The sequence below is a fragment of the Pseudochaenichthys georgianus genome, chromosome 12 (assembly GCF_902827115.2).
Source record: "Pseudochaenichthys georgianus chromosome 12, fPseGeo1.2, whole genome shotgun sequence".
Lineage (NCBI taxonomy): Eukaryota > Metazoa > Chordata > Actinopteri > Perciformes > Channichthyidae > Pseudochaenichthys > Pseudochaenichthys georgianus.
In genome coordinates, this window is record NC_047514.1 from 7,977,248 (window position 1) to 7,994,334 (window position 17,087).

The 17,087-nt window shown below is 40.4% G+C and overlaps 1 protein-coding gene across 1 annotated transcript in view; it reads right to left on the minus strand.

Moving 5' to 3' along the window:
* Window positions 1-1,690: 1,690 nt before the first annotated feature.
* musk (muscle, skeletal, receptor tyrosine kinase) overlaps window positions 1,691-17,087 on the minus strand; it is a 47,370-nt gene continuing 31,973 nt past the window's right edge. The window contains exons 11-17 of the mRNA XM_034096528.2: window positions 15,369-15,392; window positions 15,179-15,267; window positions 11,256-11,430; window positions 10,877-11,063; window positions 10,419-10,610; window positions 8,567-8,715; window positions 1,691-3,954 (exon numbers count right to left, since the gene is read on the minus strand). Of these exons, the coding sequence (XP_033952419.1) occupies window positions 3,254-3,954; window positions 8,567-8,715; window positions 10,419-10,610; window positions 10,877-11,063; window positions 11,256-11,430; window positions 15,179-15,267; window positions 15,369-15,392 (1,517 nt within the window). The 3' untranslated portion in view covers window positions 1,691-3,253. The remainder of the gene's footprint in view (window positions 3,955-8,566; window positions 8,716-10,418; window positions 10,611-10,876; window positions 11,064-11,255; window positions 11,431-15,178; window positions 15,268-15,368; window positions 15,393-17,087) is intronic.

Here is a 17,087-nt window from a genome sequence, read left to right on the forward strand (position 1 = left end):
GGTGAAACTCGAGCGACTAGAGCGATGCGATAGGAGCGTTTAGAGTGAAGTGAATATTCGCATCGCGTCCGGTCTGAACGCAGCATTAAAGCGAGCTCTGCGCTGCACTGGAAACGCGCCATTACATCACCAGAAGTCCTAATTTAAGGGGTAATTTGTCCCAAAAAAAAATGTTTTACTCACTATATCAACAGCCCCACCAAAACTATTTTCCACCAGCCGCCACTGGGATGCATGTTTGGCAAAGCATTGTTGTCAATAAATGTTCATTCCCAATTAGAATATTAATAATGCATTCACTAATTAACTCATGACAATCACATTGGTATTGATTTCAATGAATGTGGCCCTACTTGGCATTGGATCTAATGCATGGTGGTTGTGAATTAAACATATGGAAAAAGATTAAAAAAAATAGAGCAGATAGAGAAATCAGTTGGAGGAGAAAAAGTGAGGAGAGGGAAGCGGGAGTGAAGACAGTCTGATCCACAGTTTAGATCAAGGAGGGATGACCGGTCCAAGGCCAAACTCCACGCTGCCTACTTTAAACAGTTTACATTGGGCATCCTAAAAACACACACACGTTGACTTCCTTCATAGCACTTGCACACGCACACACGCTGGGAAGCAGACACATTTACAAAAGTATACAATGTTCTCAGTAAGAAACACAAACACTCACTTTAAAAATGACTCACATATGGCCAACCTGCTTCATTCACCCCTCTGGTCCCTCTGGTGGGGAGCGTTAACACTGCAGCATCTACAATCTGTGGGTGGGGGGCTGTTATGAAACATGTGTTAGGAGAGGCTTGTTATAAACTGAGAGAAAGACGCATATAAAGCAGGAATAACTTTTAGGGTCTGGCCCTTTCTGTGTTTCCAATTCTAATTCCATACAATTAAACAGTTTTCTAAAATTTTACATAAAATAAAACATAAAATAAAGATAAATTATTTGTATTATTTTAAATGTTATGATTCATTGGTCTGTTCAAAATTGTGATAAATGCTGTCACAATACAAATGGTTGATATTCTTTGGCATGAAAATGTAAAATTATCAATATTTCTTCCAATGATTTTGTTAATCTTATTTTGTATGCAAAAATCTCAAAGTTACTAAAGCTGTCAAATAATTGCAGTGCAGTTAAATGTACAATATTTCCCCCCGACATGTAGTAGAGTTAGAAGTAGCATTTAAATAAAAGACTCATAGTTGTTCTATGTAAAAAGTAAATGTACTGCGTTACATTCCACTACTGTAAATGAATAGTCAATTCTCTATCATCCACTGTGTGATAATGCCTTAGTGCCCTTCAAATAATACTGAGGTTGTTTAAGGACATTGGCTGTGGGTAGGTCCGTAGATGTGGGTTTATTTTACTGCTGTTCCACACTCTTACCATGAAGCCACACCGGACCCAGCAGCCTCGGAGCAGCCGCTACCTCCCATTTAGTTTCTATGAGGTGTGGCAAATCGCTTGAGTTGAGCATAGCAACTGATGTATGGGCATTTGCTATCCCAAGATGATGTATTTTGTAATTAATTATCCGAAGTAATATGGCACATTTACATTTATTCATCTTCATCCAGCTGTTTTTCTATGTAGAGGGGTTTTGGTCAGGCTTGTCAGCATTGAGGATGCATGTATATAAATAAATATGGTATTTTCCAGTATGCAAATGTCTTAAATTATTACTTTTATTTGCAAGCAATACATTTAAACATCATACTTTATAAACCTGCATCATTATGTAATTTAGCAAATATCCAAAACGTGACTTCATACAGAATATTTAAAAAAAAAAAAAATGTCATTCATCTGAAAAGCAAATACGTAATCATTTAACTCCAGAGATCAAAGTTACATCTAAAAGAGAGAGTTTTCTATCTTTGTAGGAAACAATGAAAGATTTACTCTTTCATTACGAGGTTATTTTAAAACATTGGGGAGGTCATTCATCACTTACATAAGAAACTATTTTAAGGCACAGTAATACATTAAGTTAATGAGTATTTCGCAAAATTAACAAATCTCTTTATGACTTGTGGGCTGATGATGACGCACGTTTGAATAATTCATTAATGAACTTCAGACTATTTTTACCAATGCTACTGAAATGTACTCGTTAGGTAAAACTCTGTGTGTCAAACAAAGTAAAATGAAAACAAAAAACAGACAAAGATCGAAACAACAATGAAAATGCCCAAAAATGGAATAGCAACTTTTCTATAAAAAACAATCAACAGCAATGGTTTAAAGTGATTGTGTGCCACTATGGAATTCGCTATACAGTAGGTGACAAAAACAACAAAGGTGTTTCAAACGTAGTTACTATGAAGCGTTACCTGTCCTTTCCCATTCTCTTTCTTAACCTAATGTTAAGTCAGAACATTTGTAACAGTTGAAACATAAAGAGGGAGAAAAAAAACAAGCAGTCATGCAATAAATGAAGCATAATGTTTGAGTGGTTAAAAAGGGTTATGGCTATATCTGCGTGATATAGTGGCTATAGTAGTAACAAGTATTCAAAATGTCAGGCTCTGGGCTTCAGTGAAGTACGTGAAGTACATTTTTCCCATTGCGCAACTACATACAGAGTCAATGCAAAGCTAATTAAATTAGCATATCTGAATTGCTGTACACTGTTTCAAAAGAAAAAATTGAATATACAGTAAACGTCTAAATTAATAAAAAACTTCTCCGGCGCGTCTGGCCCAGGTAACACAAAAAAACACATGATGATGCGAACTAACCCGCAGGGAAAACATTTGCTGAACGTTAGTGTCTGGTCTGTTCATTTAACATGGATAAGAATAAGATCTGGTAATGGATGCTGGTGAATGGTCGGCATTGAAACACCTTTGACATCCCTTAAAAACAATTCAAGATTCAGTAGCTAGAGTCATTATCGTAGTGTCTGCGGTTCAAATTAGAGTCCTATCCTCTTTCTCCGTTAAAAAAAAGGAAAACAAAAAAACACTTCAACCACTAACACACTCAAATAAGGAAGGAAATGTGCAAATTACCAAAAATGAGAGCTGTTTATAATATACAAACCATAGCAGTGGCAGTTTGGGTCTACTGAAAACCGTGCAAGGAAAATGAATCAAATCACTTTACTGTTTGAGTACTCTTTGTATGCTTGGGCTCAGTGCCAATGTTCATTTAACATGTGTTTTTAGGCACCATCTTTACATGAGTCAACGTGCCTGGGGACAGAATTTTTTTTGTTGAAAAGTCCACATGTTAGCAGTCAGGCTCTGTGTCAGCATTATTGCTTTGTGTGCCTTGATGCATGCGCTCCAGTATCCGGTGTATACTGCTGAAGCTGGGCCTATCTGACGGGTGTGTGCTCCAACTGAGCCTCATCAGATTGTACAGCTCCAGAGGACAGTTCTCAGGACAGCCGAGGATGTGACCATCCCTCACGTAATAGATGACCTCCTCATGACCCATACCGTAGTAAGGCTGCATCCCATTGGAGAAGATCTCCCATAGCACCACCCCATAGGCCCACACGTCCGATTCAGTGGTGTAGCGGTTATAGAAAATAGACTCTGGGGGCATCCAGCGAATCGGGATGGCGTCATTCTCGTTGGCTTTGTAGTAATCGGCCGAGTAGATGTTTCTGGACAGGCCAAAGTCGGCGATCTTCACCACCATGTCCTGCCCAACCAGGCAGTTCCGGGTTGCGAGGTCACGATGCACGAACTTGCGCTCCGACAGGTAGGCCATTCCTGCGGCGATCTCCGTGGATATCAACAGCTGCTCATCACAGGTGAGAAGTACCGCCTCCAACTCAGAGGAGAAGCTGCGTCCCGATAGGCTGGCGCGGCTCAGGGTGCGCACCGATTGGGTTGGAGATCGGCGACGCAGGAACTCATTGAGGTCGCCATGGGCCATGTATTCAAACATCAGACACATGGGTTTACCCACTGCACAAACACCTGGGGAGAGAGCATGGATCATGATATAAAATCATCTAAGGTTTGAATACAAACACAAATACTCAACCACATCTGTGACATCATTAAACCACGCTGAATCTAAAGTGTGTTTACCTTCCACGGTATCATACAGTAAGATAAGATAAGATAGAGCTTTATTGTCTCCCTTAGGAGAAATTTGTCTTGGGCATCGAGATAATACACATAAAACATTCAGGTCAATCAGTGAGTTCATTCTCTGTGAAAATAAATATTCGGACTAGACATAAACACAGACGACTGTGATGCGCACAAATAAACTCTCACGCATAGAGGATGTACAGTCTTACATAAATAGTCCAGTCATGTAAACACAGTGTGTTTTTAAATTAACCTTATGTTCTTCTGGACCTGTCTGTGCTGTGGGGAACGACGGGCAATTAAAAGAGGATTTCAAACATTGGGAGTGTCCTGGAGTGGCAGCACTTCCTGACAATCCCAGAGTGAGTACTATGATACAAAGAACTTAATGGATGTTTTTGAACTTGTTTGCACTTGATGTTGAAAAATATTTTATTGTTTCATCATTCCTGAATGAATTTCCATCAAGTATGGTGGACATAAATGAAGGCGTAATGGCACATCGGAGAATATTCTAGCATGGCACGTCCAAATCCATTCTATTTATTTACTACTTGTTTACTTTAACTCCATAAAAGAGTTGCTGTCTCCCTGTTTATTTATGCATTCCTGTTTATGCTTACAGGGCTTTAAGGAATTCGTGCACACACAGTTAAGGCTGTGCAGAGCGCCAACAGCCCTGCAGAAGTTGTAGATGTGCTATTTAATGTGACTTGGCATTCATCACATTGTGAGTACTTTATGGCTATGTAGGACATTGCATAACAAACTACCAGGTTTGCAGACAAGAAAATAGATCTGGACAAAAAAGAACATGTACATTCACATAGTACAGTCTGGTTTACAGTGATACAATTGGCCAATTTATTGTTGTATTCGCTTTTTGGTCATTGTGTGGCTCTTTGTATTTTATTTCTGTTACTACTAAATGTTTGGTCCGTCATTGTTTTTCCCCTTTTCTCCAGGCGTTTAAAGTCTCTTTGTACTTTTTTTTATGACTGTTTTTATTCTTTCTATGACCCTTTGCAGTCATGTGATAGTCATATTCCTTCTCTGGAGATATTTTGTGTCTTTTTGTTGTCATTTTGTAGTCATTAAAATTCTCCTTGTAGTGTTTTTGTGTTGCTTTGGGGACATTTTGAGTCTCTATAGTCACATTGTTGTATATCCTTTTTTAATTGTTTTACCGTAAGTCTTGCTGTCTCTTTGCAGCTGTTTTGCATGTGTTTTGTTAGATCATTCAATAATCCTTCCCTTTTAGGATCTAGGTGATTTTCTTTCTAACTATAATACTTTGTCCTCTAACAGATATGTCAGAACACAAATAACAATATGCTCGCAGTGAACCTTTGGGAGAAGAGGAGGCTTGGGGGTCATGCTCAGTTAGTTCAAGTCCTATGGGTCACCGAGCGGGGACAGTTCCAGAACCAGCTCTGATTTCTGCTCCCTTGAGTGTGTGTGTGTGTGTGTGTGTGTGTGTGTGTGTGTGTGTGTGTGTGTGTGTGTGTGTGTGTGTGTGTGTGTGTGTGTGTGTGTGTGTGTGTGTGTGTGTGTGTGTGTGTGTGTGTGTGTGTGTGTGTGTGTGTGTGTGTCAGCCTCAGCTGAAGGTCAGTAGCTTGCTCAAAATGCTTTTCTCCATCGCTAAATATACAGAACACAGAGGACCCGTCCTGCACATGCGACAACATATGACAAGCAGACATCTCTAATTCTGACACAAGCATGTTATGGATGATAGATTTTACACATCATTTGCGGTATATTATTAGTCCAGGGGGTAATTAGAGGTTAATTTGATCAACTCTGGTTTCATGTGCAGCAGAGAGTTCGGCACTCTCAAAACAGAACCCACAAGATACCATCGTTTGATATAATCTAGAAAGAAAAAGCTTTTCCTTAACAATTTAAAAAAAGATTTGACCATCACTGGAGCCACTACTAGATGGACCAAAGTCAACAAACCTCTTTCAGCACAGTGGTTGATCTAGTATGGCCCTGTTTACTCAGTGTAAGATAGAGTGTGTTGTATCTCTAAATGTCTTCCTGGAAGTATATTTAGATGAGAGCAGTTTGTATTAGATTAGATATACTGTATTAGTGCTGATAAGCTTTAATAGAGGACGTTTGTTTCATTCTGGCCAAGAAAGGCACATTAACTGTCGAGCAGCTCTTGTTTACTGGTATACAGTCATATCCTTATCTCTAGCAGGTTGTATAGCAATACACTGAAACAGATCTGAGGACAAAGGCTTCATTCAGAAGAATTACAGTGAGTGATTGAATAATCTTAAGGGAAAAAAATGGGTATTGAGTATTACTCCACTTTATATTTTGCGGTAGGAGTCAGTTTAATCTTTGGTACTTCTGTTTTCACCAAATTCATTTAAACAGAATGTCTCCTGAGTTTAATGCAGGTTATTCAGAACACCTGTTGGTTGCTAATTCAGAATTGAGAGCAACTGGGTGCAGTCCTCTCAGCCGATCAGAGTGTGACTCTGCCCTTTCTATAGGTTTTAAGAGGGGTGGAGAACTGCACACCTAACCCCCTAAACGCACCAGGAGCGTCTGCGCTGCGTTACGGCTGCACCGCGGCGTTCGCAAAGATCGCGGCCACTCTAGTCAATGGGTGCTGTTCCACCAGACTGTTCCACCAGACGTCCCAGAAGCTCCTCGCCGCAAGGAATTTCTAAAATATAGGATGAATCCTATTTTTGAAGCGGCGCAGCGCGGCGCAGGCAGGAAGTGATGAAAATCACCGGGTGCACCCAAAACCGGCTCCTTCTCCTCCCCCCCACCACCGTCTTTCAAGTAGGAGAATACATGCCAGCGTTCTCCTCCGGTTTACAGGCACTGTCAATTATATATATATATATAGAATAATTATGATGATGAATGCATATTTTTTTACCACTAAAATACAGCAACACATCTTTGATTCATGTCGTTTATAACTGGAATATTACAATTATTATTAACTGTGTCTGTAGTCTACAACACAACAAAATAGGAAATAACAACAATAAACCCGATTTAAACAGACACAAACATAAACCATTTAACTACGTAGCCTACTTACTTGTAGAAGTACAAAATGTCCAGGAAATATTCCAAAATCAACAACAACTGCGAGGCTGCACACACGACGCTCCGCTTCCGCAACGTTTTGAAACGCGCCTGGTGTGTTAGGTCGCAGGAGGAGGTCGCAACGTGGCGCAGCCGTAGCGCAGCGTGGCGCAGACGCTCCTGGTGCGTTTAGGGGGTAACGGAGCGTCCACACTACAGCTCCAAAAATAGCTTGGAGCTGGGCGTGTCTGGAGCTTGGGGATTTTATTCAAGCAACACGACCAACAACCAATCACATGAATCTCCCGCCCCCGACATACAAAGCAAAAACCCCCGGGGATTTTATGGGAGCAATATATATATAAACTCCCCAAACAGGCGAAAACCTACCAGTTTCACCCACTGTCTCTGCCACCTCCCTCCATGCCTGGTTCCTCCGGTTTGTATCCCGGTAGGTGAAGAGGGTCTGGTCATACAAAACCGGGTGATTTGCTACGGCGATAGTTAGTTTCTCCTCCGACTTTTTTTGAAATATAGAAATGAACGGCGGGATATCCCTCCCAGCTTAGACGCGATTTGATTGGCTACGGCTTCAGCTGTCAGATTTTGGGAAACGGGATTTGATTGGCTGGCGCTGGCTACTCCGGGGTCTCAGGCGACAGAAGTTGAACATTGTTCAACTTCTGTCGCCTGAGACGCCTGAGACGCCTCGCTCTGCTACCCACAATTCAGTTCGGCGAAAAAGCGCGGCTACGTGACGTCACCCCATTGAAAGTGAATGGGCAGCTTGGAGCAGATTGGAGCTTTCGACGCTGTCGACGCTGTAGTGTAGACGGGCCGTAAGGCACTCTGATTCTTCTTCAATGAATTCATGACCTACTTTTTGCAGATTCTGTCAGCTACAAACTCTGCCCTCTTGGCCTTTGAAGTCTACTTTTCTTCTCTTTACTTCTGAAACCTAGCTGGAGTGGACATAAAAAAACACTTTTCTACAATGTTACATGTTTCGAGGCAGATTTTTGTTTTGTTGTCCAATTTCTTCCGTACAATAACTTAACCTGTGTAGACTATATTTGGTTTATTGGTTTACTCTTATCGAGACTCCCTTCTAAGGCATTTTATAAAAAAAATTCACAAGGGAGAATGTGGAAAATAACAAGCTAACCACCTTCAACACTCTTAACTGCGTACACAAGAGTGTATTCTTCTACTGGTAATAAGCATTACAATATCATTTTCTGTCATTTTGAAGATGATGCTTCACAATAAAAACATTTTACACATAGGACTAGTACACTGGTTTAACATTGAACTCCTACAACATTCTGGTACTTAAAATGGATTTATCTGAACCAGGGAAGCCTATTTTTTATGTAATTTTGTTTTGCACTTCCCACACACTGGTACAACGACCAGCTGTGAGACTTACCTAGGAGTCGAACGATGTTGGGATGGTCGAACTGAGCCATCAGCGCTGCCTCTCGCTGGAAATCATTCTGCATGTCAGCTGAGGCTTCCTCCTTCAGCATCTTCACGGCCACCATTGTGAACGACTCCATTGGCAGCAGGCCTGGTGCTCTGCAACAAACACACCAAAATAATCAGACACAATGCTCATAAACAGTCCTCTGTTTTTGTGTACAGTATAGTATGTGTGTATATATGGATATGTCTGTGTAAAAAAGACATTGTTCGGCAAAAACAAGCATTCTAGCATAACACCGCAACTGCATATGTCAGGCACTGTCGTTGTCAATCACTTGGAGGGAACACATGCACACACACACTTCCTGTGTTGGCTCACTAGAGGGGCAAACTAAAGTCAACACGTTGTTTCTCAGTGTGGATTTATATATAGTTTTCACACACACACACACACACACACACACACACACACACACACACACACACACACACACACACACACACACACACACACACACACACACACACACACACACACACACACACACACACACACACACACACACACACACACACACACACACACACACACACACACACACACACCAGTGCCCATTGGGAACACACAGATTGAAGCCCATCTGTCAGGGAAGTTATTTAATCCTCTGTCTGGTATATTTAGGTCTCTGAGTATATTGTTGCATGTATGTGTGTGTGTTCATGTATGCATGAATATACACCACCAAATGCATGTGCTGCCTGTGTGTTTCTAGGATTGTTAATCTATACTCATTGAGTGCATATGCAGAATATAGTTTGTATTTGTACATTCATTGCCTGTTTTTGGTCAGGCATGCAGGTATGAGTGTAGTGTATATGTGTGTTTGTGCTCTTTGACTTGTGTCTTAGTGAGTGTGTATTATGTTCTCAGGGGTGTCCATATATTACACCATTCCAGTTTTCATTAAGGGATTACCAGCAAGCCTGAAGGACGTCTCCCAGATCTGCATGGCTACATTCTGGTGCTACTGTGGAAATGCCATCAACTAGTAGAATACTGTGCTAACTGTACAATTATTAACCCCAATTAATATGCTGTGCTCCTAATATGTGTGTATCCAACCCATAATGTGGATGCACTCCTTATTTAATGGATATTTCCTTGGCAAATGTAACACCCTTCCACCAAGTTTCGTGACAATCAAGCCAGTAGTTATTCCATGATTCTGCTATCCTTCTTATTATCTTCAAAAAGAGACCATACCCTATTTAAGAGATATTGCACCTCCTCCATCTTTTTGAGGGTTGACCCTCACTCTTTAAGAAGGACATCTAAAGACACCAACACCAAGCCTAAAATATAGATGTGGGTGTGCATATTGTTGATTTATGACATTTTAAAATGTTGACTACTGTATGACTCAGGTCTGGTATTTAGTCTGATCATAGGGATTAGTTGGACACATTTGCGCTTGCTGTGAACAGCGTCACTGTGGAGTAAACTTGACACCTGTAGCAGCTCTCCTTGTGACTTTGTAGGTGACGCAGCAGTTCTCAGAAAGAGAAGTGGCCCTGATAAGACACTCTTACCAACTCACTCTGTCCAAATCCTGTCTGACCCTTTCTCTTCCTGTGCCTGAGAGATATCCACTACATCATGTAAGCCCACTGGCATGACATGGTAAAAAAAAACGTGTCTACTGTATCTAATGTTTATTGCACTTTTTCAGAGTGGAAGGCTCTTCAAACTCTTCTTCTCCTCATCAATGTTTAACTCCGATGCTTTTTCTCTCCTTTGAATTTCCAATTGAATCGCTATATAGGCAACATCTGTTTCCCCATTGCCTCCCCCTCACCTGGCCTGGAAAACCCGTCCGAAGGCTCCTTCTCCAATATCTCTGACATATTGAATGTTATTTCGAGGATACTCAAGGGCCAGAAGCTTTGAGTTCAGCAGTAGGGGAACCCGCTGGTACATGGGGTTGGGGTGTAGTCGATCGAGAAGGAGCTCTGATGGAAGAGCGGTCAAGGTCGGGGTCTCTATCGCTCTGTTGAAAGAAAGTGGGAGTGAGAAATACAAAAACAAAGGTTCAAGGTTGAATTTAGGATTGTGTTTTTTTCAATGCTTTCTATTGTTTAAGTTATCAACAAAAACAACAAAAACAGTATTGGGTACTATTGAACTTTTTTACCCAGCTGAATGCTTCTGTTCACAGGATGGGTTTCAAATGTTCTTTCTCATTAAGGGTACTGGCTGGTATCATCATTTCTTCAAAGGAATTTCATCATACCTCATGTATCGCATTTATCTCACCTCTTCCGGTTTCTCCACTGCTTCCTCTGTCTGCGGCAGGCGAGGATGCCGATGATGAGGAAGACTGAAGCGGCAAGTGCAGTCAGGAGGATGACAATGACGGACATGGAGTAAGCCGGGGAAGACACCGTTGCCGTGGGAGGGAGACGAGGAGTCTGAAGAGGAGATTGTGCCTCTGGAGTCAACACTAAGAAACATTTAAAGAAAATGTAAAGACGAGGTGCTGTATGACTTTTCTACTGAACTGAAACGATATCTTGATTAACAAAAACATTGCCATTTGTTGGTGGGCTGTTTGGCAGCAGCTAATTGGGAAGATCCTATACGTTCTCTTTGACTGGTGGGTTTTTTGTCGTAAAAGGGCGGCAGAAGACTGTACCTGATGCGATGACTGTCTCCCCACAATGCGGCACAGCGCAGTACTCCCAGCGTATGTTGTGATTTGAGGTGTAACACCAGGGCTTGTCGCTGATTCCTCCAGGGTTCCTGCAGTAGTTATGTGAGCTCTTCAACTCTGGAATCACATCCACAGAAAGGCGATGCTGATGGGGAACCTTCAGGAAGATAGAGAGTAAAGAATTTAGAAAATCACAGCGCAATCATTTAGTGAATTTAATTTATTAAGAGCTTTGTTAACAAAAAAGCAAAGGGAATAAGCAGTACATGGAACAAGGGAAACAAGGACCCTTTCACTACATGTTGTTTAAGAAGTTTACTATTGCTTTCTTTCTACTTCCCGCAGTGGTAAAGTAAGAACATCTGCGATCCAGCCTTTGCCTCCAGAGAAACCACTCTTGTCTTGAGGTTTGAGTCTTATCAGTAAATTTATAGCTGTATGTTTTTCCTAGTAGAGCTATTGAAGGAAGATTTTCCATGGATTGAGTTTTTTCTTTTCCAAGAAATGTCTGATTCCAGACTGACTTAAAAAACGGATATGACAAATAAAATTCGAATAATTTTAATACACACCTCAAGGCCCTGTTTAAGGTCTACAAGAGGTAACAGTTGAATGACTGCAGAGGGTTTCAAATGTTCTAGACTAGAGTAAGGGACATTAGAGTTTGCACGTTTGTTTCTGCAATATTAAAGTGCCAACTGAAATACAAAACATCTGGTGTTGTTGTGTGTTATGAGCTTTAGTCATCAAAAGAGCAGTGGTCCAACCTGTTCCTTGGGGTATGAAGATATGTGCTTAAACTGCTAGATTCAACACATGTGCTGCTGTACAGTAGATGTATATGTAAAGCAAACTTCCCACACGGTACGCTTCCTGCCTGTGCCTGGAATGTCCTCTAAGCAAAATGACAGGGCAAGTCATCTGTCACGGCCTTAAGAAACAATCCATATAAGCATTTCCTGATCTGTACATTGGTCAGTAGGATTACATCGTTCGCCATAGCGTCAATAACGACTTAAGTAACTAATACCACTTGGTGTAGGTTGAAGAGAAACTGTTGACATTATTAAAAGAAGAATGAATGAACAAATCATTCCATCTCCTACAAACATGTACAGTAGGAGATGGAATCTGGACAGCAGGCTACCCTTTCCATTCATCCACCAACTTTCAAGTCGCTACGTGGCACTTTAGCAATGTCACACTACCTGATCGCTCAATAGGGAGTCATTATTCTAACAACCATAAGTGGTCATTTAAAAAGAAGAACAACGTTATTTCTCACGCTTCCCTCCAAACAAAGAGGGGTTGAAACTTGAAGAAAACAAAAATGTAGTCATCTTGTATCATGCCTACTTTAACATATGCGTTATGGAATTAATCTGCATATGCTCCAGTTCAAAACGAGACATCATTTTGAATCAACATTTTCCTGCAGACTTTCCCAATGCCTTAGCAAAAATAAGGAAACTACTCATTGTGCCACATGTGTTGAGTATGTGCTCGACATAATGTGATTTTACTATGGAGGATATCATATGACGTGTGGAACATTAGAGTTTTGGGTTCATTTCCTGAAAGACTCATGTGCGCAGAATATATTATATTCACTATCAAAAATATTTGCTTAGAAAGATCTGCTCTGTGATGCGTAAAAAGTAAATGATGACTTTGGACGGAGCCATCGTTGGATAATGTTGCTTTTAGAAAAGAAACGACACTGACCGTACAAATATTAGGAACAGCTGCTTCTCCTGTGACTCTAATGGACCACATACAGGCATGTGAAAGCTAACCTCCAAATTCAAATATAAATCCACTTTTATATCAATATGGAGCATCATGGATCAGAGATTATTCATGTAAAATAAATGTTTTAAATAACGTTGTAAGTTGAAAGTTGGAGCAATTCCTTTGAACGTTTTTTATTTTGATTATACGCTGCATTTATCCTGTGTTTGGAAATGTACAAAGACTTAGGTTCACACCAGAGCCAGCAAAAGATAAATGAGATAATAACCCATTAACTACAACAGGATGTTTTGAAGCTCCCTATTTTCCCTTGACAATGCTACATAGTAAATACAAAGGACAGCTAGCATAGATGCGAGTATAAGTCTGCACACATCTACCTTTTCTTCACATTTGAAGTTAAAGTTAATTATAATTTCTGAATATATTTGTGGATATTAACTTCATTTGGGCATGTGGGAATTTGAGTACAGTATAAAATAGAAATCACTAGGCTACTGTGTCTTTACTTTAGGTGTTAAGAAGTACTTAATGAACTCCTAGTCTTAGTCTGTCCCATTTTCACAAAAAAAGAATGTTGATTTTAACTGTATGGGTCTAACATATAGATCATTTAAGCTTGAGGTAAAAAAATAAATAAAAATGGTGCAATCAGCTTCTCGTTTCCTTCTAGGAGAACTGTTCTGCCAGACATTATCCCATTCATGCTATTATTATTATACTTGCAACAGGAAATGAAAGCTTTGATGCTGGCCAGGAAGTTAAGCATAATCATGAAAATAATCCGATCATGTTTAAAAGCCTACCCTTTTAATTTCAATGTGGCCATATATCACAAAATTCCGGCATTTTCCTGGAAGCAACACATGCTACGTGCTTGCTGATCTCACTCTATCAGAAAGGTTAAATCCTGACTTTAGCGTAAACCATAAGTGTTCCAATCTTTTTATCCACATTGCTCTATCAAAGGACACTTTTATAAACAATGTAGGATCTGTAACAGTCAATTTTGTCCAGTAAAATGTTGTCAGCTAGCTAGCTACTAAATTAAGCTAACGTTAGCTAACAAGTCTTTGGCTGACTTTTCAATCTGGCTTGTTTGAAATGGAGACTCCTTTCAACACTACACAGTAAATATTAGAGTCATGAATGGGACTTGTTACTAAAGGATAATGCAGAATGAAAAATGTATTCAAAATAGTTTAGTACAATGGCATTCAGGAATCATATACTCGTATTATTCAGCATCCTGTGTTCCAATGTGGACATGGTTTAATGTGTGTAAAAAAATAAATAATTAAATGTGTCCGTGAACTAAAAGTGTACCCAAAAAACGTTTGAAGTAAAAGAAAGGAGAAAGAGAGAATATGTTTATAATTATGAATCGCATTAGCGAGCAAACCTTCACAATGTCACACATATGTCTGTGTGTGTGAGCAGTGTAACATGTTAGAGTGTGTGTGTGGTAGTGATGGAGTCTGTGCAGCATATGCGTGTGAAAGCTAATTGCTTCCAGAGGCAGGATGTGACATGATGAGCCCCTCCCTCCCTGCTGACCTGGCAAAAACACACACACACACACACACACACACACACACACACACACACACACACACACACACACACACACACACACACACACACACACACACACACACACACACACACACACACACACACACACACACACACACACACACACACACACACACACACACACACACACACACACACACACACACACACACACACACACACACACACACACACACACACACTGCACAGGAGAGTAGTAACAGCTCACCCTCACAGACTCTCTCACTGAGCAAAGCCGTAAAAACATAAAGAGGCTTTTGGGCCAAGGGGATGTGTGTGTGTGCTTGTGTTTGCACTTTTATATATTTTTCTGTTTCTGGTTAGAGGTCAGGAATGTTTGATTTAAAACTGAACATCCACACACAAAACATGAGTCACACTTTAGTTGGACTCCTGGATTTAAAAAATACAGGTATTAGTTTGATAGAGGGCCTTGTTATGAACGAATGTTATCAACTCTGTTTTGTACAGTATCTGCATCGCATATTGAAGTTCTACGCATTTTATAGTAATGCATTCACACACACACACACGCACACACACACACACCACATTACCTGTTGGCTCCATGACTGACACGGTATCCCAGACCTTGTCGCATTCACGCTGCCTTGGTAGAAACGCCCTCTGTCATTGTAGCATGTTGCTGTGGAACAGGAAAACAGATATGGGATTAATATGATTTAACAGTAACCGTTTAGTAAATTATTAATTAAATTAAACAAATATATTTGTTTCTAGACTTACTTGTAACTTGATCTTTCTTGATGTCTGAAATGTAGAAACGATTCAAAGTAAAGTTGAATAAAAAATATATCATGGAGAAATCAGTACATCACTGAAGGTCAATTTAGTACATTTCATATTGTATTACAGAGCAAACATACACATACTACGCCTATGATAAAGCCTGCACCCTACACATACTAGCCTGCAGTTGTATATATTGGCTCAGTTGCTCAGACCCTCTTAATGACCTCATGGGGTGCACATCACTTTTTTGCCCTGGTTCTCAAAAGAGCACCTGGAGATGTTGCTTGGTGCTCATCCTTAAAATGAAATAAACCGTAACTTTTGAGGGGGTCTTGACTTTATTTGCCAGACACACGGCACTGAACACACATGCAGAGGTGAACACAGAACACACATGCAGAGGTGAACACAAGACAACATTAGCACGACCAGTAATCCTACAAACTGTCATCACTACCCTCCTGACTGTTCTCCTCACTGTCTTCCTCTCTGTCAGACATGGTAGCTGATGATGTAGGCCTACTACTTTCTCTCTGGTTGAGTCTGCGATTAGCTGCTGGTTTTGGGTCGAAAGTCTCTGTTGTCATCTTAGACAAGTGGATGTAATCAAAGAAGTATGTGAACATAACCAATAACCTACCATAGCCAATAACAAATGAATGTAACTTATTTTATTTGTGTTGTTCATTCATATCTTATTTTACCTTAACATTTTTTTATGCATTTTGTTTTGTTTTAATCTCTCCAGTTTTAAAGGATATTTTTTTGGTTACTGTCCTATAGTAGCCTATACATTGGAATGATTTCACACCTGTTTATCCCAATAATTATAAAGGAGTGCCTTGGAAAACTGTTTAAACTTAGACTAAAGTAGGGCTGTCAAAATGATTAAACATTTTAATCAGATTAATCACAGCTTAAAAATTAATTAATCATGATTAATCACCATTCGAACTATGTCCAAAATATGCCATTTATTTATGTATATTGTTGTGGGAATGGAAAGATAAATGAAAGCAGGCGGATATATCCATTTAACATACAGTATCTATGTTTATTATAACATTTTTCTGCGTGTCAAAATGAAAGACAACCCACACACCTATCAATCATCAAACCGTGGGGTCTTAATTCATTACGTGTTGATTTCTATCAACGGGGGAGTACTTCAGGAAAGTCGACAGGGGGGGCGCGCTAGTGGAGTACTTCGTGACCACAGAGTGTGAACGTTGTGATCAGCTGTTTTAGCGCAGTTCTCCAGTGAAGGGGGGAGTCTCCCTCTGCAGCCGGTTGGCGAAGTGTTGGCACAGTTCCGTTGTACAGACCGACGTTAACAGCAGCCCTGTCTGTGCACACGGAGACTGACTCTGTCGTCCGGTGTTCTAACCGCCTTCTGGAAAAGCTTCACAAGTACGTCGGTACGCAAATGCGCTTTGTGACACAAGTGACGGTACGCATTTCAGATTACGCACATAACCTGCGTACCAGTTATGTGCACCCCTGTACCAGAGCCATATTATTACTATTATTACTATTATATGGCTCTGCCCTGTACTACAGCAAAAGTATTCTCCGTCGGGACTTCCTGCAACAACACCACGCCGTTATCAAAGATGTTCTATTGAGAAGACGATCACTACGTGACAAAAGTTTTCAAAACCGTGGCTACTGAAATCAATCTTACTAACTGCTGTCTGTAAAATGTACTCCGCG